A 24,104-nucleotide genomic window follows, 5' to 3' on the forward strand; every position below is an offset into this window, starting at 1 on the left:
ATGCACTGCTAACTAGGTCACCCCATCTCACTTTTAACTTCTCATTTAAGGCAGGTACTATTAATTATTCCCATTTTCCAGATAAGGAAACCGAGGTTTAGTGAAGATAAGTGCTATGCCTAGAGCTCGGGCAGTGCTGGGACTTGAACATTATGTGCAACAGGGTCCCCGACACAACTCCAAAACCACTGCACTTGGAGCTCAAAGGACACAGTCAGATGTCGTAGAAGCTGCTCCTCTGACACTTTGCACATTCTTCTAGTAGCAGCAGGCACTGAGGTGTGATGATGTGTGTGAAGGCAGTACACACCTCAGTCCCTCAGTGCCTCATGCTGTTGGGAGAAATCCGAGAGGGCTGCTGAGCTCGCTCTGTGGAGCTTTGGGAAGCCCTGCCCAAGATATTTTTACAGAATCGATTGCTGACACCGGGAGGAAACAGATGAGGAGGTGTCAGCTATTACACAGACTCTTGGAGGTTCACCATTTAATTAAAACCTGTTCAGCCCCAGAACAAGAATTATTGCATGTTAAAGCAGGGGAGACCGAAAAACTCTGCCTGGACAGTTAATTCTTATTTCCAAGGCATTCCCTGACCCCCACTACTGCAGGAACACTCAAGAGGGCCTGATAATAAAGTCGGCTTTCCATACACATGGGTGTGTGGGTGTGTGGGTGTGGGTGTGGGTGTGTGTGTGTGTGTGTGTGTGCGTGTGTGTGTGTGGTGTCTTTGACAAAGCCTTCCTCACCTGAACTAACCTGCACACATCCTCTGCACTCACTAGGGCCAAGGCCATCTGTTCCATGCCACATGCACCCATGCCACTGCCAGGGCCCAGGCTGCACAGACGGGAGGGGCTGAGGGACGGGAAGTCAGAGGGCCGGACACTGCAGGGAGGCCCGAGGACCACTGGGTGACCAAGGCGGGGGGGGGGGGGGTGTGCACGCCACCGCCCCACCCTCAGTTGCAGATCTGAGGATATGTTGACATTCTCCTCAAAACCCAGATAGGAATAGCCACCCTTCCTCAGACACCATCATAAATTCACTCATAAAACAGTTTATCCCACACCTACCACATGCCAGGAACTGTTCTACAAGGAGAGACAGAAGTACCTGTGCTTTCCTGGAGCCTACAGTGGGGGAGGAGGGGATAAGAAACATGTCAAGTGGTCATGCCATGAAGAAAACTAAAGCAGAGTAAAGGGCCAGAGTGTGATGGAGAAGGTGCTGTTTAATGAGGAGAGAGGCCTCACTGAGAAGGTGACATTTGAGCAGAGACCCGAAGCGGGTGGGAGCTTTGGGGATACCAGGGAAGTGTTCCAGGCAGAGGGAACAGCCAGGGCAAAGGCCCTGAGGGAGGAACAGCAGGAGGCCAGTGTAGCTGGAGTACAGCCAGCAGCAGCTGAGAAGTCAGAGACAAGGTCAGACGGGGAATTTGGGGGGCTGGGGGTTGGGGTGGGGGCGGGAACAGCTGACACTGAGCACCACTCTGTGCCCAGGCTGCGAGCACTTTACAAAGGTGATTTATTGGAAAGGTGAGTGGGTACTGCTATTTCTCACTTCATCGGATGAGGAAACTGAGGGCCAGAGAGGGAAAGGAACTCGCCTGAGACCACACAGCTCATCTGTACCAGGCTGGGATGCCCCACTGGTACAGAAGTTTGCATCCCCTGGGAGCTCAACATTCACGATGCCTTCTCCGGGGAGAAATATCCTCCATTTCCTTCTCACTCCCTCAACGCTCCGCCCACCCTTTCTTCACAGTTAGCAGCAGACAGGCAAACATTTCATGGGAGAGGAGGGAAAAAGAAAACAAAAAAAACTTGGGTCTAATTCCCGAAAAGAAAAAACACGCTATTAACTTCCTCTCCTCTACAAGTCACTACCAAACTTAACAATCACCACTCACCTGAAAGATGTTCCGAGCACAGCCTGGATCACAAAGTAGGCAGGTGACTATGAGGGGAGCTCCAGGCTCTCGGCTCCAGTCCCGTCCAGGCCAAGGCCACCTGCCTGCGCTCAGCAGGCCGCCCTGCCCTCGCCCTCCCCGTCGGGTGGGTGGTGCCTCCCCGCAGCCCGATGTGGGTGTCTGGAATGCGGAAGCGGGAACCTGCCGTGCCAGCTTCTAACAGCGACTTACTCAACAGCCGCAAGAACAACACACGCCAGCCACCGGAGTTCCCCGAGAGATGGCTGGTCTCTGCGAACAGGCGAGTTCCCAAAGAGGGCTGTTTTGCCAAGGGTCCCTGTGGGGGAGGGAAATAAAAGGACTCCTTACTCATGAGACACGTGGTCTGAGGAGCCTGAATGGGCTTAAGTGAAAGCTCAAGGTAACAAAGGCGGCTGGTCGGTTACCTTGGATCCAGGAACAGGCCACCTGTTCGCTGACAGAGCGGGGGTTGGATCAGCGCCCACAGCATCCCCTGCCCTGGGCTTGCCCGCTTCATTCACAGCCACACACACCAAAGGTGGGCTCCTTTCCCCATGCAGATGGGGGAGCTAGCTCGCAGGGGCAGCGTCGCTTAATGATTAAGCACTGCTGCTGGACTCCTCCGGCCAGCTTGGGAAGCACAACGGAATGGTTCTGCCTAACAGTAACAGCCCCCAGAACCCTAACCCCCTCCCCGTGGTGCACCCTGCCACCACGCTCACTCTGCACAAACACTGTTCTGAGCACCTCACGTGAATTACCTCCCCCAACCCTCACAGCCACCCTCTAAGTCAGCACTATTAGCATTCCTATTTTACACAAGAGAAAGTTCAAGAACAGAGAAGTCACAGGCTAAAGGTCACCCAGCAAGAAAGTGGTGGGGCAGAGGGTTAAGCCAAGCAGAGCAACTCTGGGTTTCCAGTTGTTAACCGCTGCACTACATCTCCTCTCAAGAGGAAAGACAGGTCCGCCCAACTGGGCCTCAGTTTCCTCATCCGTAAAATGGGGTGAGTGTGGGGTGTCAGTGACAGCTCAGAGTGAGTGCTTAGCCCTAACGCACAAAAATGCTCAATAAACACCAGCTGCAGTTATCACATGCTGCCCTCAGATTCAATCAGGTTCAGCTTTTATCTTCAAAACAGGGGGTAATTATAGCCACGGAGTTTAAATTCTGGGCAGCTGAAGGGAAGAAAAAAAAAAAAAAAAGAACGACTCTTACTGTCCTTCTTTTCATCCACAGAAAAAATATACAAAACATCTACTCTGAGTCCTGCATTAGGACTCAGTGATAAACAAAAACCACATAAACCCTGCCCTCAGGGAGCTTACAGTTTCCTGTGAATAAACTGGCACAAAATATTGAAAGAACAAGATACAGCATGTGTACTGAGCGGTCACTGTGGGCCAGGCGCTGCAGTGCTCTAAATGCTTTACGTGCCTGAATGCACTGAACTCTCTCAACAACCTAGGAGGACAGTACCATTACCACCTTAAAGATATGGAAACTGAGGCACTGCAAGGCTAGTGGCTTGCCCAAGGTCACACGGGAGCCTGAGATGGAACCAGGACTTACGCCCAAGTAGTCTGGCTCCACAGCCTGCGCTTCACTCCTCAGTCCCTCGGCAGTCCTGCAGGGCAACGGCTTTATACTGGGTCCATAAGCAGTAGCAACAGGCACCCATAGGAAATGTCAGTCTGCAAAATGAATGGTCACTTTCATGTGTTGTTGGGAGGAGAGGGTGGGATAATTAAATTATAACTGTTCAATTAATGTCACATTTAATATGTTAATAGCAGGGGCCACATTCTTTTTTAATTCCAAGAAAAAAAATTTTTTTTGCCATTGTAAAAAATTTTATTTTATTATTTTTTTATACAGCAGGTTCTTACTAGTTATCTATTTTATACATGTTAGTGTATATATGTCAATCCCAATCTCCAAATTCATCCCACCACCACCGCCACCCCTGCCACTTTCCCCCCTTAGTGTCCATACGTTTGTTCTCTACATCTGTGTCTCTATTTCTGCCTTGCAAACTGGTTCATCTGTACCATTTTTCTAGATTCCACATATACGCGTTAATATACGATATTTGTTTTTCTCTTTCTGACTTACTTCACTCTGTATGACAGTCTCTAGGCCCATCCATGTCTCTACAAATGACCCAATTTCGTTCCTTTTTATGGCTGACTAATATTCCATTGTATATATGTACCACATCTTCTTTATCCATTTATCTGTTGATGGGCATTTAGGTTGCTTCCATGACCTGGTTATTGTAAATAGTGCTGCAGTGAAAATTGGGGTAGATGTGTCTTTTTGAATTATGGTTTTCTCTGGGTATATGCCCAGAGGGGCCACATTCTTGAGCACTTACCACCGTGAGCCAGTTACTGGGGGTAAGCACCTGACCCGCATCCTTTTTTTTTTTTGTTTTTGGCACTGTGCCAGCTTGTGGAATCTTAGTACCCCAACCAGGGACTGAACCTGGGCCCCAGCAGTGAAAGTGCTGAGTCCTAACCAATGGACTGCCAGGGAACTCCCTGCATCCTATTCTTTCATCCTCACAACCACCGTACAAGGCAATCCTCAAAGGGGGAAACGGAGCCTCTTTGAGGAGTACCTTGAATAGGAACTGGTCAGAAGCAGAGAGAGGAGATCCAAGTGTTTCTGAGCAGACTGAGTGCACTCATGGACCCTGCACACTGCCCCTCAGACTGCTGCCTCGTCATCCAGCTTGGGTTTCTCTGAATGTTCAGATAAAATATTTTGTTTCTTGTCAAGACCGAGAACTCCCATGATACAGGGACTCTATATACACATTCTTGAAGGTGGAAATGATTAGAGAACAAAAAGCTATGTCCTGAATCAGGTAATTACAAAGTGAAGTTGGCAAGGACAATGACACAGAAACATATAGGTGCTATGCTTCCACTTTGTTTCCCTAACTTCTGTAGCAGATCCAATTGTTTGCCTACCCAATATCCATCCCCCTCTCCCAGTCTTTTCCTAAATAGTACTCCAATTTTATTCCTGTAGTGGCACTCCTCCCGGCAGTCCTGTCCTTCAGGTGAGGATGCTTTTAGCCCCAGCGCCGACAGTAAATCCTGATTGGCCCTTGCCTGTGATTTGCCCAAGCATGGCCATGTGTCACAATGCTGGCCAATGAGGTATGAGGGGAATCTGGGAGGTGGGGTGTCTTTGAAAGGTTTCCACGTTCCTAAGAGAGACACAGTGAGAGATGCCCTCTTTCTGCTGCTGGATATAGCCTTGTCAGGGTGTGATGACCGGAGCTGTGACAGTCATCCTGTGGCCACAAGGACATCCTGAGGACACAGAAGACACACCAAGGATGGTGTAGAGGGCTGGGCTTCTTACAGGCATTGTGGAACTGCTTAATTATTCTACCCTGGTGCTGCCTATCTATGGACTTGTTAGAAATGCAAATTCTCAAGCCAGACCTACTGAATCAGAGGCGCTGGGTGGGGCCCAGCAATATGTGTTTTAACAAGCCCTCCAGGGGACTCCGTAGCCTGCTCAGGTTTGAGCACCACTGCAGTAGCACAAAGTGATAAAATGTTCAGACTGTGGCCTCTGGAGTCAGGTTCCCAGGATCCAAATCCTGTCACCACCACTGTCTAGCTGTTGGGCAAGTTATTTAAATTTAGTTGCCTCATCTGCAAAAGGGGAATAATAAGCATACTTACAGCGTTGTTGGGAGGCTTAAATGAGTCACTTTGTGGGAAGCGCCTAGCACAGTGCTTAGCATACAGTAGACACTGTATAAATGACCTACTTGCTGCTGCTGTTGTTGCTATTGTTTGCAGCCAAAGGCATACCAACTGACACAACTTTCTGACTGAACTCCCCCAAAGCTGGATCCATAAATCTTTTCACCTCCAGGACCCAGCCCAGCGCCCTGGGGCTCCGTTTGTGTGACTCTCTGGTCAGCACAGGGTTGTGACACACAGGAGGGGCGGAAGGCCTTTCTCCCGAGTCCAAACCATCGCTCTTCAGACCTCCTCCCACAGCCTGAGCCTCCACGGTCCCAGCAGCTTCTCCTGGACACTCCAGGCTGGGTACTCTGCCAGCTACTCTGCCCAGTTACTGATCCAGAATGGCCACAAGTTCTGCCCAGCCCCAGAGAACACCCCTGCCATGTAAGTCATGCCAAACATCTGGCAAGAGTCCAGGGGTGCCCTTCCCTCTGGGAGCTATCTGTGATTTCAAAACTGGTGGCACCAAGATGCAGAAAGCCAAAGAATGACTAATACCACCCCTAGATAAGGCTCCAGTAGGAAGAGGCAGCTTCTTGTCAGGCTTAACAGCAGCCAGGGGCTATGGGTGGGGCAGGGGTTTTTCACACACTGGTGTCGCTGACACTGTTGGGCCAGTCGATGAAAGAGATGTGTGGGTGCAGAAAGGGGGTCCCAACCTCTGACCACCAACCCCTGGGGCAAGAAAGGATGGGTCAAGTTCCTGGACGCTGGAAAGGAAGCTATTAGGCTGAACGTCATAAAACTGCCAATATTCAACCATTCTTGACCCACAAAAAAGCAATTTCATTCGATTCAACCTAATATAAGCCAGGAAACTGACTCAGTGCAGTGTCAAGGAACTGGTCAACAAGAATTTGGGATGGTGGTGGCCTCTGGGGAAGGGAATTTGGTGCTTTATTTTTGTCCCTTTGGTTCCGTGTGTGTGTGTCCACTATTCAAAACTTAGTGAAATTTATCCTTTTACAACCTAAATGGGAAAATAATTAGAAAAAGGATACACGTATATGTATAACTGAATCACTGTACTGTATACCTGAAACTAACACGACATTGTTAATCAACTATACTCCAATATAAAATAAAAAGTTTTAAAAAAAGCTTAATGAAATTTAATAACTCAATCAACCCTGCAATATGGCCCATCTCAGAGAAAAGACAAGGCTGCACTAGTTGCAAACCCGACACCTCTCTGCCCTCATGCCTTCCCACTCTATCCTCCTCCACTCTGCTCTGAGCCACGGCCTCAGGGCCTTTGCACTGGCTGCTCCCTCTGCCCAGAAACCTCCACTGCTCACACTGCCTCACCTCCTTTAGGTGTGAACTCAAGCCACCTCCAGGGAGGTCATCCCTGGCCACCCTGTCTAAAACTTCAACACCCTCCACCCTGATACCTCACATCCCCTTTCTTAATTTCTTCTGCTTAGCATTTATTACCATCTAACACAGTATACATCTTATTTATCTGTTTACTGTCTGAATTCCCCACTTGAATGAGAGCCCCGGAAGGGGAGAAGCCTTGTCTGCCTTGCTCACTGCTGTAAACCTGGTACCTAGAAGAGCATTCAGCTGGGTGAATACCTGTTGAATGAGTAAGTTTAAAAGTCAGGGACTTCCCTGGTGGTCCAGTGGTTAAGAATCCACTTTCCAATGCAGGGGACACGGGTTCGATCCTTGGTCGGGGAACTAAGATCCCACATGCCTCGGGGCAACTAAGCCCACACGCCGCAACTACTGAGCCCGGCGCTCTAGAACCCACGCACCGCAACAAAGAGCCTGCAAGCCGCGACAAAGACCCAGCGCAGCCAAAATAAAATATAAATAAATAAAAACTCAGAATCAGTGTCAGTGTTTGGGGTTTGCCACCCTCAGATCCAACATGTGCCAGGTCTATACTGGGAAACCCGGAAAAAGCAAGCCGCCTAAACTGGTGACAGTGATCCTAATGTTCTCTCCATGCTGGACACACCTCAGAGCCTGTGAAGGAAAAGGAAAGGCAGAACTGATGAGGGTGCTGGAGGCAGATACTTGAGGGAGCCGGAGGGGCTGCAGGACTTCGCCTGCCTTCCTCCCGCAAACCAAGAGCGTGGTATAAAGAGCTAAGCATCAGAACAAATGCCGCCAGCCTCGGGCAGGATCAGTGCCGAGCTCCTGTTCACATCAACCACTGCTACCCATCTAGCAAGCAAACCCCAAGCAGAAACCCCCAAATGAGGGTGCCCTCTTTTCCTGCCACTTTCACACAAGGATTTCTGCCCCACACTGACTTGCTGTTCAGTTAGAGACCCCAAAAGAACAAATGCAACAGGAATCTCTGCTTGATGTGAAGGGGGGCAGAGAGAACGTATGTTGTCAAGGAGTTTTATCTGCTGGCTTGATGAGAAATATCATCAGGTCTGCGGCACCGGCACATGCTGCATCTTGCAGCATTGTCAAAAGTCGAAAGTCAGAACTGAAAGGGGGCACTTTCCCTGCCTCCCGCTGCAGGGCTGGAGGCAAACCAAATGCTGGATTCTGGTTCCATGTGGGGCCCTGACAAAGACACATCAGAGGAAGGATCTGCGCACGGCTGTCCTGAGGGGAGGATGGGGGGAGGATCTGAGGCCTCCTGCTGGAACACGTCTTTGGAAAAAATGTGGGAGGCGCCCCACGGTCAGGTGCTGGAGGGAACCAGATCTCAGGGAAGAGGGACTTCTGCAAACTGACTCAGAGAACCAGCGCCCTCGTGGTCAGTGCTCAGAGCAGCTGGGGAAGCGTGTGGCCTCTGCAGGCTCGCTGATGCCCTCGCTGTGGCCGGATGCTGCTTTACCAAAGGGGTTTCCAGAGCTTTGAGCCAAGTATTGACTCGTCTGATGAAAAAAAAAACAAAACCCCTTTTTACTATATAAGTGAACTGGGCAGAGGCAGGGAATTCCTCCATACTACACTCGAGCTTGAAACACACAAACGCTGAGTGAAATTTGTTATACTTGCTTCTAACTTTTCATGGTGAGATGTTTCAAGCACACAAAGGTGAAAAGAAGAGTATAGGGCTTCCCTGGTGGCGCAGTGGTTGAGAATCTGCCTGCCAATGCAGGGCACACGGGTTCGAGCCCTGGTCTGGGAGGATCCCACATACCGCGGAGCAACTAGGCCCGTGAGCCACAACTACTGAGCCTGCGCGTCTGGAGCCTGTGCTCTGCAACAAGAGAGGCCGCGATAGTGAGAGGCCCGTGCACCGCGTTGAAGAGTGGCCCCCGCTCACCGCAACTAGAGAAAGCCCTCGCACAGAAACGAAGACCCAACACAGCCAAAAAATATAAATAAATTAATTAATTAATTTAAAAAAAAAGAAGAGTAATAAACCTCCTCTAGCCAGCTTCAACAGAATCACCTCATGGCCAATCTTTCTTTATCTCTTTACTCGTCCATACACTTCGCCCCCTCCACTCCCTGCCCATCCACATTATCTTGAAGCAAATCTCAGATGTCTTAACAGTTCATAGGTATTTCAGAATATAAGTCTTGGCTTTCCTGGTGGCGCAGTGGTTAAGAACCCACCTGCCAATGCAGGGGACACGGGTTCGAGCCCTGGTCTGGGAAGATCCCACATGCTGCAGAGCAACTAAGCCCGTGCACCACAACTACTGAGCCTGCACTCTAGAGCCCGCAAGCCACAACTACTGAAGCCCACGCACCTAGAGCCCGTGCTCCGCAACAAGAGAAGCCACCGCAGTGAGAAGCCCGTGCACTGCAACGAAGAGTAGCCCCCGCTCGCCACAACTAGAGAAAGCCCGCGCGCAGCAACGAAGGCCCAACGCAGTCAAAAATAAAATAAATAAAATAAATTTATAAAAAAAAGAATATAAGTCTTAAAGATAAGGATTTTTTCTTAAGCAGAACCACAGTATCATTATCACACCTAAAAAATTAACAAGAATTTCTTAATAATGTCAAATATCCAGTGCATTTTTGTTATTTAAAAGGGTGACTTCCCTGGTAGTCCAGGGGTTAAGACTCTGCGCTTCCAAGGCAGGGGGTGCAGGTTCAATCCCTGGTCAGGGAACTAAGACCCCACATGTCACACAACGCGGCAAAAAAAAATTAAAAATAAAGAAAGGGGAAGTGCAGGTTCCAAAATCACAGAAAAACCCCACACCCAGAGTGATGGTCAAGCCTCCAGGCCCAAAGGGGCCTGAGACTTGCTGCGGGGCGACCCTGGACCAGGAGATCAGAGACCACACGTGGAATAGAGAGGCTACAACTAGTCAGTGTGGCCTTGCTTGACCACCCCATTCGGCTGTCTGTAGTCCACGGAGAGACCGCAGAATGAGCGTTTAAGAGCCTGGACTTGGCTTGGATTTGAATCCTGACTTTGACACTCACCAACTTTGTCATCCGCACTTCTCAAGATCTGAGTTTCTTTACATAGGCAATGTGAATAATAAGAGTACCTACACCATGGAGTACTTATGAGGATTAAGTGAGCTATTACATGAAAAGCGCTCGGAGCAGTGCCTTGCACACAGTAAGAGCTCAATGAATGCTGGGTCGTATCAATAATTCAGCCAACAGACACTTAGTGAGCATCTTTTACACGCCAGGCACTGTCCAGCAGTAGGAGGTAAGAGTGGTTACGAGGTTAAAGCTCTCATGAATTACCACCTGGAAACAGGGGCTGGCACGAGGTCAACCACCTGAGGTCATGAACAGACTCAGAATCTCCAGCACCTGCCTTGTCTGGGTAGGAGAAACAAGCACTCCTTGCTCCTGAGATGGGGAACCCTGAACCAAGAGAGTAATTAAGGGTCTAGAACAATGACTCCCACAGATGAAAGAGTCCCCTTCCCGCTATCCCCCAGCCCAGCAATGCCTCTGGATCACAGCAAGGGCAAGATTCACACACTGGGTAAACTCTGCCATCGCTGAGCTCACAGGAAAAGGCCACACAGCTCCCACAGGAGGCAGACAAAAGAGAAGAGAGGCTTCACACCCAAATAAGCGGCTTGCTTAGAATGGGCTTTCAGCAGGCTGCGTCCTTTTCTCGTTTCCTTCACTCACCCTGCCCACTGTCCTCAGGGCCCAAAGACCCTTCTCCTTCCTGGGAAGTAAAGACCTGTTCCCAGGAAACCTCGAGCTCATCGTAAGGAGGGGATCAGCCAGTCACGCAGGTCTAAACCAGCACTCCAGCACCAATATACAACTCGAGGATCGATGCTGACAGACTCCGGGAATGCAGTTTGTGTGATGAGTCCTTCCTATGGTTTCTGTGGCTCAAAGCTCAGACCCCATCCCTCAAACCCTCAAACAAACACAAACACAACATATACAACAGAGATTGAAGAGATTGAAGAGTATGCACCTGAGTTCAAATTCTGCCTCCATCACTTCCTAACCGTGAGCAAGTGGCCTCTCGTTGCCAGACCTCAGCTTCTCCATCTGCCGAGCGGGGATGATCCGAGTCCCTGCCACCTCAGAACACAGGTCACACACGCCAAGCACACTGCCAGGCCCAGAAGGTGCCTTTGATGGATGACAGCTGTGAGTTGAGCTACCCCTGCCTATGATAAATATGCTTTTCACCACTCATCTGCCCTTATTCACCAAGATAAAACAGGGATGGCATCTTTGACCTATCACCTAGGATATGAGTCTCATACCCTAGGTCCACACTGTCCAATACATGTGGCTACTGAGCACTTGAAATGTGGCCGGTGCAAATGGAGATGCTGAGGTGTAAAATACACATTGTATTTTGAAGACTTAATGTGAAAAAAAAAGAATGTAGAATATCTCAATAATTTTTATACTGACTACATGTTGAAATAATGCTTTTTTTTTTTTTTTTTGGCCATGCCACACAGATCTTAGTTCCCTGACCAGGTATCGAACCTGTGACCTCTGCACTGGAAGCACAGTCTTAACCACTGGACCACCAGGGAAGTCCGAAATGATACTATTTTGGACTAAATAAAATATATTATTAAAATCAATTTCCTGTTTCTTTTTACTCTTTTAAATGTGATTCCTCATAAAATCTTAAATTATGTATATGGCTCACATTGGTGGCTTGCATTATATTTCTAATGGACAGTACTGGTGCAGACCCTTGAGAACCAGAGTCTTCTTATTTGACTTCATACTGTCAGTGTCTAGCATGGTGCCTGGCACATAGGCTGGGTAGAAAAAAATGTTTCATAGATGGCTGGATGAAAGATGCTCTCCATACTTTTCCTGGTCTTAAAAGCAACCACTACCATCCTCACATCTAACCAGGCCTGCCCTTCATTCAAAATAGTGCACAACCCTTAAGGTCAAAGCTACACCAGATCAAAATGGACACAGTCACGGTGGCTGGAACAGGTCCCAGAGCCCCTGCAGGGCCAGGCATCACCACCTTAATTACTGGACTGCATTTTAATACTTTAACAGTCCATAAAGCTGGTCTGGTGCTTAGAAACACTCTTTCCCTGGCTGGCCCAAGTCCTCTTGCAAAGCTCACCCAAATGAGACACCACCTTGTTCACGCTCCTTCGACACCACACCTCATTTCTTGCTAACTTGCGTCTGGTGTGGCAGCCACGCAGTCAACCTTGTTTTATTTGAGGACAGGTTCTGCTGAAGGGCCTTCAGTTTTGAAACAACCAATTAAACATCCCAACAGAAACTGACCCCATCGTGTCTCACTGTCAGTGGAAACGATGCCATATCCCCAGACCACTCTTGCTGCCACATGAATGAGGTACTAAATATAGTCCGCAGTGCTTTGCATGTCAGACGACATGGAAAGGAAATGCTGCATTCACTTGTTAAACTCGCCTCAGCCTACTGAAGAGGGCCTGGGAAGAGGAGTTTGGCATATGGGTGAAGAGCCTGGACCCTGGAGTCGGCTTCCTCGTCTGTAAAGTGAGTTATCTTCCCCGGACCCTTGTGAGGATTCACTGAGGAAAAGTGTGAAATGCTTAGAAGAGCACCAAGTACAGAGTAAAGTACTGGGAAATGTTAGCTGCTATTATCATCATTATTATTATTTTACAAAAATTAAAGTAGTGTGAACTTGAACAATGGGAATTCACTCTTCTCCAGCCACAACGATACTGTTTTTGTAGCAAACTCATTCTCACATCTGAGCCTTTGCACTTGCTGTTCCCTCTGCCTGGAAATAGTCTTCCCGCCCAGCTCCTGGCACAGCTGATGCCTCTTGCTCATTCAGGTCTCAGCTCACGTGACTCCCCTTCAGAGAGGCCTGGAAGGCCTTCCCGGGCCACACAAGCTAAAGTAACCATCCCTGGGGCTTCCCTGGTGGTCCAGTGGTAAAGAATCTGCCTTCCAATGCAGGGGACTGGGGTTCGATCCCTGGTCGGGGAACTAAGATCCCACATGCTGCGGGGCAACTAAGCCCGCGCACTGCAACTACTGAGCTCACGTGCCTCAACTAGGGAGTCCGTGTGCCGCAACTAGAGAGAAGCCCGTGTGCCACAATGAAGAGCCCGCGTGCTGCAACAAAGACCGGATGCAGCCATAAAAATAAGTAAATAAAATAAAATATAAACATTAAAAAAAATTTGAAGAGGAAAGCATACTTTATTAAAAAAAAAAAAAAATCCCTTCCCCACCGCCAGTCTGCCCCAACGCCTCTCTCCATCACCCCCACCCTGTTATTTCCTCCATCTGAAATTAAAACCACCTGAAGTTACCTTGTTTATTGTGTGTCCCCTCAGCTAGAATGTAAACCCTAGGAGAACAAGGATCTTGTCTGTCTTGTTCACTGTCCAGAGTTTATGCTGTTAGCCACTATGCTATATTGACTATGTACCAGAATGCTTACTGGATGTGCGTTTGTGAATGTAAAAGAAATCCCAGAAACAACTTAAATGTCCAGCAATAGGGAGATGGTGGTGTGGAGCATGGTCTGTCCACAATGAAGAATGCGTGTCTAGCCGTTAAAAAGAATGAGTCAGGGACTTCCCTGGCGGTCCAGTGCTTAGATGCCGCACTCCCAATGCGGGGGGCCCGGGTTCGATCCCTGGTTGGGGAACTAGATCCCACATGCTGCAACTAAGAGTTCTCATGCCGCAACTAAAAGATTCCGCACGCTGCAACTAAAGATCCCACATGCTGCAACTAAGACCCGGCACAGCCAAATAAATAAATAAATAAATATTTTTTTTAAAAAAAAGAATGATTCAGATCTGTATGTAATGACTTGAAAAGATATACCCTATCAAATATTTAAAAAATCAAGTTACAAATATGTGTGTCTTGATCCCTCCTTTTTTGGGGAGTGGTGAGGGAGAAGGAAGAAAACAGTCAATATTTGCATACATACATCCATATAAGTATAGAAGGAGGTAAGTGAGAGCATCTACCCGAATTTCCAAGGGCAGAGAATCTACTTTGTTCTCTCAGACATCTCCAAAACCTGACACTGGATACTCAGTAAATACTCATTGTCTGAATAAATGGTTGTCTTCGGGGGATGAGATTTTGGAGTGGAGGGTGGCACCTATTGTTTTCCTTATGTGTCTCTGTATTGACATGTTACTATGAGCATGTATATATATCTCCGCATAACTTTTTAAAAGCCAAATTCAACCAATTCACACACACACACACAAATTAAAGCCATGACCAGAGCAGTTCTAAGAAACAGCAGTGTCAGTCTTAAAGAAAGCACAAATGCACAAACTGGTCCAATAGCATCTCATTCTAACGGCTAAAAACAAACCTTTTACTTTAGAGGAAATGACTGTTCAATTCTTTTATTAAAACATACAGACATTCAATTTAGATTTGGGGAATTAAACACATAACAAGGTTAATCTGTTATCATAACCTGTGTCATTTTTTTACACCGAAGTTTGAAATATAACCGCAAGATACCTTTTACAGGGAAAAAAAGGCGCCAATCACTGCACATTCTAAATTCCATTTTTGATTTACCGCCTAACAACTGCAATGTCTGAAAAACAGGCTCATGTTTAACTCTGACCATTCCACACAGACTGCTAAAAAACCCACATGCTGTTGTCACTAACAATTAAGACCAAGATTTTTTTAAGTCATTGCTTTATTTCCTCAGATTTAAAAAAGCACTTAGGGGGAATTCCCTGGCAGTCCAGTGGTTAGGACTCAGCACTTTCACTGCCCAGGCCCTGGTTCGGTCCCTGGTCGGAGAACTAAGATCCTGGCAAGCCCTGCGACGCAGCCATAAATGATTAATTAATTAACTTAATAAATAAATAAATAATAAAAAAGCACTTAGGCAAATTTAGTGGTCAGCACAAATTTGAGACCACCGGTTCCCATCTCCAAGTGCAATTACAATGAAAGATCTGACAACAGATTCACCCTAAACGGAGAGCTAATGAATTCCCTGCCCAGCCTCTTCCCTGGTATGTATGCTACCTCCCGAAATGCTCAGGATGGCCCTTCCCACAGAGGATATTCTAAGCCGCTGACACGGTGTAACTTTTCAGAAAGAAATTTAGCGACTCAGCCGAGCTCTGCCAGGCTAAAACTGTAGAAATGGGCCCCCTGAAAGCCAGGGCTTTACTCCCGACTTGTGGCCATTGCAATCTGGCCAAGTCCGTAGTGCCTTCTCGGCACCCTACGAATACAATGTTTCACATACATCAATCCTCGGTGACTTGAAAGAAACAACTCAACCTTGTTGGAAAAGACCATATTCAGTGGCCAAGGGAGAATTTCAGTGCCCACAAGATGGGAGATCAAGAAGGGCCAATGAAATGGTTGCTATGAAATAAGACAGCTCCATCCTTCTTGCCAATCAATTAGACCTGGGAAGCCTGGGGGAGAAGAGCAACTCCCAAGTTTCTGGCTTGGTCCATTTGCCAAGATGGTGACTACTGGGTCTGAGAGGAAAAGGAGTTTAGGTTGAACATTTTGAGTTCATGGTACCCAAGGGGACAGTCACCAGAGGACATCACGGAACACGGGCTCCACATCTGGAGCTGGAGCTCAGGGTGCTAATAGGGCTTTGAGACAGAATCAAGTGCTGGCAGCAGTGGTACAGTACATAAAGCACTAGAGTGAATGTGTTGGCTTGCAGGGAGGAGTGTGTGAGAGCTGAGCGGGGGGCTGCTGATAGCAAGTCACTACCATTTCTTCTCAGGCCCTTATACTGCAGTATGTTCCACAATTTAACATCTGGTGAATAAAAATTGGGGCGGTGGGGGGGGAGACATTAACCTTGTCCCTGCTCTGCCCTGTAAATACAAACATAAACAGCAAAGGCCTATCAAGAAAAACAAGACATGTTTATTAAGTGCTTACTATGTACCTGGCCCTGTGCTGAACACTAAATATGAATTATCTCCTGGGATCATCAAAGCAACCCTAGCACAAATGTCCTATGACTACCATTTCACAGATGGGACACTGAGGCTGGGAGTGAACATGTGGGGTAGCTCAGGGCTGTCATGTCACATACCACCACAGTTAGGCAGTCTCTGGGCCAGATGGAGAACACTGAAGAAGAACAATTATAATATATAAGAGCTGCTACTTAGTGAGAGATGGCTCTGGAGTAGGAATACAATCTCAGCAAATCCTTACAACCCTCTGAGGCTGATATTGTTACCCCATTTTACATAGATGGAACCTGACGCTGCAGGAGAGGAAGTCAACCAGACCAGTTTTGAGTCTGGCCCACTGGAAGACCAACACTACAGCCAGAGCCCCACCCTCAGGGGGTCTCTGAGAAACTGGAAAAACGCTGAATAAATGGTACCATTTATTAAATGCTGACTATGTGCCAGCTGCTGCTCTAAGCACTTCACAAATGGTATTCTCATTGCATCCTCAAAACGACTCTACGAGGTGGCTACTATTACAATCCCATTTTATAGACAGAGAAACGAAGGCATAGAGCAGTGAAATCTGTCGCTCAAGGTCACACAGCTAGTAAATGGTAGAACCTAATGGTTGAACTTGGCTCTGCCTCCCAAACCAAAGCTCTTAAACAAAATAATTTCAGTTAACAGCAGCCACCCTGCATTGAGGGCCAACTATGGACTCGGCTCACCCTCAACTTACCACATTCGGTCGATAATACCTTCACCCCATTTCTCGGGAGCTAACAATAACGCAAACACGTAATAAGTGCCTTCTATGTGCCAAATGCTTTATTCACCAGATCTCAACATTTCAACAGAATTCCCAACAAAAGACAGACACTATTCTTCCCCGGTTAGACTGAAAGGGGAAACTGAGGTTCGGCGCAGTTTCCCTATATCGCACCTCCCGAGTGGCAGAGCCAGGACCCGAACTCACTGCTACCCGACTCCCATGCCACGCTCTTCGGCAACAGCGCCAGGTAGCTCGTCTGGAAAGTTGAAGCATGCGGGCAAGAGACCGGCCAGGTCCGGAGGGCTAGAGTCCCGCCGCCGCCGCCGCCGCCCCCAACAACCGGTGCCCACACCCGGCCGTCCGCCCAGTCGCCCGCCCGCGCTGACCCTCGGGGTCCGAGGGGACACCGATTCCCCACAACCCTTGCGCGAGGCCGACCCTGCACCCGAAGCCACATACCTGGGCGTCCCGGCTGCCCGCCCAGCGGGCCCCACGACCACGGTATCCAGATCCGCGCCGCTTGCTGGAGACGCCGCCAGCTCTTGTGGCCCGAGTGACTTCCAGGCTGCCCACTTCCAAGCCGCTTCGCGCGACGCCTCCTGGGAACTGTAGTTTCGCCCTAGGCGGCAGCAAGCTGAAAAAGGCCTGGTGCGCAGGTGCTGCCGGGAGCTGTAGGCGCGGGGCCGCGCCGCCTTCTGGGAATGGTAGTCCACCTGTCGCCTCCTTGCCTCTGGAGTCTCCAGAGTACTTCCGCAGCCCCGAGGGGCGTGAGGGATGGAGGCGTGCCTTCTGCAGACTCCAGCCCGTTGACCGCGCTCCTCGCTCGGCGAGGGCGGTTTTTCCCTTTTTCCAAGCCCTGTCCGCCTCCTCCCTTCCTTCAGTGGACGCTCTTCCTCCCTCTCCGCAAAGCGCGAGATACTTACCCCGAGGGCGCGAGCCTCGGGAGAGGTGGGAATAGCGGAGCAGCGCGCTAGACCCCCAACCGAGGGGAGCCTTGGAGAAGGGCGTCTATGCGCGCTCGCGCACGCGCGCTCGCCGTCCAACTCCGGCCTAAATTGCCGCGGGCTCCCGCGGGGAGGACTTTTTTTTTTCCTTTCGAACGCGCGCGCGCGCGCGCGGGGTCTCGCGCTGGGCTTTTTCCTGCCGGGCGCGCGCTAGTGCGCACGCGCGCTCACTCCCCTCGCCTCGGTCAGTCTGCCGGGCACGGGGCTGGGGAGCTAACCGTCCTGTTGGTAGAGTCCTCTCGCAGCATCCCCAAGGTCTCTCCTCAGGTCCTCCTATTCTAGGTCTGATCCTTCACATAGCTTCTGAGTGCCGCCACACACGCCGTGCCCGTCCCTAGTCGGGAGTGCAGTCGTCGCAGGTAACAGGCGCGGCCCCGGTCTTGAAGAGGCGGACACGCCCTTCTTCCCTCCGGCCGGAGAGCCGGGACGACCGAATGTGTTGGGATTCGGGTCTGGTCGCCTCTCCCCGTACTAGGCGGCTCCGGAGCTCTGCCTTCGACGGGAGTCTCATGACCATCACCCAGGGGGTTGCCCTGGAGGCCCGGTTACCTACCATTCATTCGTTTATCGCACATTCTTAGGGTAACCAGTGTTTGTTGAGTACTTACGGCCTGGAAAATTTTGTTCAAATTTAGTCCACCTGCTGGCATAATCAAGGATCCGGCCCCTTTTTTTCAAAAAATGGATGTTGCTGGGCTTCCCTGGTGGCGCCACTCCTACTCCACTAGGGGTTACCGAGGGAACTGGCTAGAATTGCAAGGTTCTCTGGTCAAGAAAACCCAGTCAATACCCTTCGCACTTCATCTTCCTTCCAAGAAGATGCTCAGTAAGACTTGAGCTGGGAAGCATATATTTCTTCTTCCTGAGAGAGGGCAGAGGGTCATTCATTTGCTCATTCATTCAACAAAAATGTATTAAGCACCTACTTCATGACAGGTTGGGTGATTATGAGGACACGGGAGAAATCAAGATAGATTGGGTTCCTACTCTCAAGGAGCGAAGTCCACACCACCACCAGACGGTGATAATTTAAAGCAGTACTATCTAATAGAAATATAATGCAAGCCAAATATGCAATTTTAAAATTTACATTAAAAAGAAACAGGTGAAATTAATTTTAATAATTTATTTAAGCCAGTATATCTAAAATAAGTTATGCTTAATGAATAAAAGATTTACATTGCTTCAATTTTAAAATTTAAGTTAATTAAAACTCTGAGGCATTAACAAAGATATTCATTTGTGGCATGGGTTATAGCAAAAGGTTGGAAACTGCCCAACTTCCATTAATAGAAGTTTAAATAAATGGTAGTTCAGCCACGCAGTGGAATACACTGCAGCTGACAACTGTTGAAAAATGAGACAGAGCTGTATGTTTTAATATGAGTTAATCTTTAAGATTATTAAGTGAGAAAAGTGTATATAGCATACTACCATTTGTATAAGAAAAATAATATTTTTTACATGCATGCTTGTGTGTGTACAGAACACCTGTAGAAAGACACAACCAGGGTTACCTTTCTGAAGGGGAAACAGAACAGGTGACTTTCTCTTCAGTATATGTTCCTTGGTATGTTTTGAATATTTTTACCATGTCCATTTTTAAAAGTTGTTTAATTAATGGAGGATGATAGCTAAGTCATAGAATCATTGTATAACAATTAAACGAAACAATGTATGTAAAATGCCTGGCTACCACTTTACAACCTTAATCAGTTCTGGATGCTATCACTACTTCCATGCTGGATAATTCTTCACACAATAGAAACTAGCCCACCCTAGTAATATATGTTTGTCAGCCTGGAAAATTGTTTCTTTCTGTAAAGTTAAGTGCATTCCAGTCCCAGCCCTAGCTGTGAAGTCACTTATAAGGCCAGAGTAGCAGTCCCAGGCCTGGGGACAGACTTGGGCTCCTTATCAGTAATTCAAAAAGAGTAAGCCAAGATTGCCCTCGGGCTTTACAGTCCCTCTGACTTTACAGTCAACTGATGCCAGCTGGGCTTTCTGCATCGTTGTCCCCAAACGTGAGAGCCACCTGCAAGGCTGTAGGATCCATGCAGGGCTTTACCTCAAAGTGTGGAGCACACATCACTCTTCTTTTGGGTGGTCAGTCTCCTTGTTATATGTACTCAAAATACTTTGTTCTTTTCCTTCTTTAACAGGGGCCCAATAGTGTCATGGAGTGCAGTACCCCCTAGAGCCAATTCTCTGTATTACAAAGGCAGGGCTCATGGGATGCTGGCTTTCCATCCCACCACCACCGACACAGTACCTTGGAATGGACAGCAGCTAAGAAAAAGGATGTGGTGCCAGCATCAATGCCCAATCATAGACCTGGTTTGTCTCTATAGTCAGCTTCAGTCAGATACCATATCTCAGCCCCCAAATTCTGACTCCTCTAAGTTGGCTGCAGGACTTGAATTCTCCCTTTAGATCATCTTTGGGTTATCAAGATATTAAAAAGTCAGACCATTGGGATTAAGGCATCTGGTGCTCTCTCTGGACTTGCTTTTAAGGACAGGTAATGGGATTAGGGAATCAAATGTGGGGCATTTTAGGAGAGATTTCCTCTAAGGAAACTGGTATATGGGATGGGAGAGAGTGGCAACAACAACAAACATAGGTATGGGGGTTGAAGGCCTTCCTTCTCACTTAACCTCCAAAGAATATGCCCCCAAAGGGTCCCAACCGCTTGCTTTTTATAGGCTGGTCAAGAGAAGTTGGACCCAGAGGAGATAATTAGGAAAAATGGAAACCGATGGCAATGACTGCAAATTTGTTGACTACAAATGACTACTCTCTCAGCAGCTCTGGGGCCCCAAGAAGGAGCTGGTTGGGTAAATCTGAGCTGTGGGGCCCTGGCCCATAGGGCCATCCACCGATCCATTTCAGCAGATCACAGTGGCTCCTGAAAGGTGGTCCAAAAGAACAGCAAGTGCAGGGTTACAGGGGAATAGAATGGAAAAAGATATGGCAGGAGGGCAGCATGCAGCCTTGGGGAGAGTGGAAAGGCATAGGGGATGCTAATGTCTAAAAGCCAGTCCCCAGTTCCCATTAGTGGGTTTGTGGGGAAGAGAGCTCACTTAGCGTTAGCTGGGAGAACCTTTTACTTCTCTCCAATGATAGAAGAATCTTGAACTGTGAGTTGGATCTTAGTCTTGAATCTGCCCTGTGTAGCTTTGAACACATCCCTTTTCCTCTCTGAATTCACATTCCTTATATGTACAATGGAGACGATGGTATCTGCCTCTCAGAATTCTTTCAAGAACTAATGAAGTGATTGATGTGAAAGCTTTTTTTTTTTTGGCCGCACTGTGAGGCATGTGGGATCTTAGTTCCCTGACCACAGATCCAACCCGCTCCCCCTACAGTAGAAGTGCAGAGTCTTAACCACTGGACCGCCAGGGAAGTCCCTGTGAAAGCTTTTTTTTTTGTGGGTACTAAACCACCCTACACATGAGATGATGATAAGTTTTGCCCGTTGCTTCCCCCCGCAGATCCAGCCATCAGGTCTCTGTGGCAACACAGGGCCTAGGCTTAGCCATGCCAGAGGGTGGGTTCTGCTGACCTTGCCTCAGGAGGCCCAGGCCAAATGATCTGGAACTCCAACAGCTCTCCAAACCAGTGTTTCTCAGCCTTTAAGACCAGCTGGAGAGCTTGTTAAAACTCGGATTTTTGGGCCCTACGCTCGGAGTTTCCGATTTAGTAGGTCTAGGGTGGGGCCTGATAATTTGCCTTTCTAACAAGTTCCCGGGTGGTGCTGATGCTGGTGTCCTGAGGATCGCGCTTTGGGGGCCACTTCTGTAAACTGAAAGTCCATCAGTTTTCCTTCATCTGGCAGGCACAAGGATGGCTTCCACTGCCCTCTGCTGGCCAGACTATTAAATTTAGCTGTAATGTTTCCAGAGCAACTGAAAAGTACGAAGTATAGGTTGGAAGGAAATAACTAGTACTTCTCTGAGAACCAAACCAGCCTAAAAACAGCAATCATAATTGTTTGTTGCTTCAGAGTATACTTTAAAAAGTATTCACAGGAATTATCTTAGTTGATCCTTGCAACAATCCTGTGAAGTTGCAAGGATCTGGCATTTTCATTTTACAAATGAGGAAAACAAGCCCATCGTCAGATCAGTAATGACAGACCCCCTGACAGAGGGAACTTGTTAAAAGTAGGATTTATTCACCATCCGACTAAGAAAAGTAGAGGTTTGTCCTCATGAAGGCCAAAGAGAAGGGAATGGGGAGGAGGAGGATGAATATCAGATGTGTCACATGCAAGAGAGCTACTTGATTCCACAAGCCTGGGAAAGCCTGCAAGGCCGAATGGCTGGATCCTTTCTCCAGCTGGGCTACATGGAGCTGACTCTTTGTCCTGGGCACGCTTTATCTCGATTTCCTGTTTCAGCAGTCAGACTTCAATGTCCACAGAATCACCTAGGGAGCTTGTTACAAGTGAAGGACTCAGGGGCCCACCATCATGGTTCTGCTTCAGTACCTAAGGATCTGCATTTTAAGATGTACCTCTCCCCCAGGAATCCCGGTGCAGGAGGTCCAGGGTCCACACTTTGGGAACTACTAGTTCTTGCAAAAAGATCTCTTGACAGCCCATCACCAGCAAAGAACAATTATTTGCCTGTGACAGTATTCCTTTCCAGCCCCTCTTAGGTTTTTCTGCTTCCCTCCCCCATAATATCCTATTGGATGGTAGCCAATGCTAAGATTCAACCTCCAACTCCTTTATTTACCCTCTCCAAGCCTCAGTTTTCTCAAATGAGGTAATACCTACCTCACTGGGCTGCGGTGAGGATTAAATGAGAAGGTATCTTATGCATAGTTCCTGACATTCAAAAAGTGTCCAATAAACATGAGTTCATGGATCTTGCCTTCTGATTTCTAGCTCCTCAAAAAGTATCAGTGGCTAAGCTGGCCTCTTTTGTATTCCTACAGGTTTTTAAACAGCGATCCTGAGGAGGACCAGGGGATAATCAAGGTGATGACTTCCCCCAGACTCATTCCCCTGTGGAAGGATTTTAAATACCTTATAAATGACATGATACATAAAAGCAAGGTAATGTATATGTATAACATAAACATGTTATTGGCCTCTATCTATCTTAAGAGTTATGAGCACTTCAGAGAAGCATAGATCCTCTATGCAGGAAGCAGGCAGGGTAGATGATAAAGACAACTGTCCCCTTAGTAGAAAGTGGGCCATCAACTTCCAAATGAGTCTAGAGACCTGTTGCAAGGACATTTTGATGGTGAGAGGTTAACACTTTGAAGCATTTCAGAAGAACCAACCCTCTGGGAAGAGAGATTTTTCTAAAAGAGAATGGAGAAGGCAGCAGAGAGAACATCTGCCAACCTCAGTTTTGCTATGGCTGGCTCTGTGTAAAAGGATCCCAGGTGCATGTTTCATAGCACATGCTCTATCACAGTGGGATAATACACACACACACACACACATATATATATATATATAGTATGTGTGTGTCTATATATATATATAATATGTGTATATATATGTGTGTGTGTGTATATATATATATAATGTATATATAAAAAATGTGTATATATGTATGTGTGTGTGTGTGTGTGTATATATATATATATATATACACACACACATAAAAAATCTTCCTCTGTCAAACTTAAAGGCCAGATAGGGTGTCCTAAAAGTCTTACTTAGTGCAGTTTTAGGCTTTAATAAAGCTGCACTGACTTTTGGGATACTGTGTTACTTTACATGTGGGCATATGGCAGTGCACTTGCCTTTGTAATCTGTTAAATGGGTCTTTTATGGCATATGTACCTTTTAGATAGGAGGGAGAACGTTAGAGGACATGTTGGGAAGAACATCAGTTTTCCCCTGTGCTCACACCATAAAATTTGCCCATATAGGCCCTATAGCGGTTTGGTTCGCTTTTGTGTTGGGGGTTTTGTTACACGCTTGTGAAGTGTAGTGTCCCACAGGTGATAAATTGCTCATGTGTGGGAGTCACAGGAGTGATCCTTGGGGCTGAGGCGTAACTTTGAGAACTGCTTCAATTGTGACTTGTATGATAATATATTTAGTGCATGTGTTCCTGGTCTCTTAGTTTATGCCATGCCTCTCCCCAGCAAACTTTAGATGACCCAAAGACTGATGTGGTTGTGTTGAGTGACCGGTCCCAGATCCTGTTCAAAGAGTCTCGCCATCCTCAAAATATGCCACTTATATGCTATTACTTCAGTGATGCCCACTTCTTTGCTTCCCTCTCGTGGGTGACAACAAGCACAAAAGAAATACAGGTAAAACTACCCAGCCTTTCTTCTTAGCCCAT

At 47.8% G+C, this 24,104-nt stretch overlaps 2 protein-coding genes across 10 annotated transcripts in view; one reads left to right on the top strand and one right to left on the bottom strand.

The window, feature by feature from the left end:
* SIPA1L3 (signal induced proliferation associated 1 like 3) overlaps positions 1-17,852 on the bottom strand; it is a 236,801-nt gene extending 218,949 nt beyond the window's left edge. For 2 of the 8 annotated variants that reach the window (XM_082439274.1, XM_082439276.1), the window contains exon 1: positions 17,237-17,846. The gene's annotated coding sequence lies outside the window, so the exon portion shown is untranslated. Of the gene's footprint in view, positions 1-1,909; positions 2,116-2,140; positions 2,247-17,236 lie in introns of those variants that run through there. The other 6 variants (XM_082439272.1, XM_082439270.1, XM_082439273.1 and 3 more) reach the window with 6 other exon arrangements.
* A 644-nt stretch (positions 17,853-18,496) lies between these two features.
* The window catches only part of WDR87 (WD repeat domain 87), a 59,682-nt gene continuing 54,074 nt past the window's right edge, over positions 18,497-24,104 (top strand). The window contains exons 1-2 of one of the 2 annotated variants that reach the window (XM_082439269.1): positions 18,497-22,849; positions 23,902-24,072. In XM_082439269.1, coding sequence (XP_082295395.1) covers positions 22,775-22,849; positions 23,902-24,072 — 246 coding nt within the window. In that variant the 5' untranslated portion in view covers positions 18,497-22,774. Of the gene's footprint in view, positions 22,850-22,933; positions 24,073-24,104 lie in introns of those variants that run through there. The other variant, XM_082439268.1, reaches the window with a different exon arrangement.

This window comes from Balaenoptera physalus (assembly GCF_965194825.1).
Source record: "Balaenoptera physalus genome assembly, chromosome: 19".
Classification (NCBI taxonomy): Eukaryota; Metazoa; Chordata; class Mammalia; order Artiodactyla; family Balaenopteridae; genus Balaenoptera; species Balaenoptera physalus.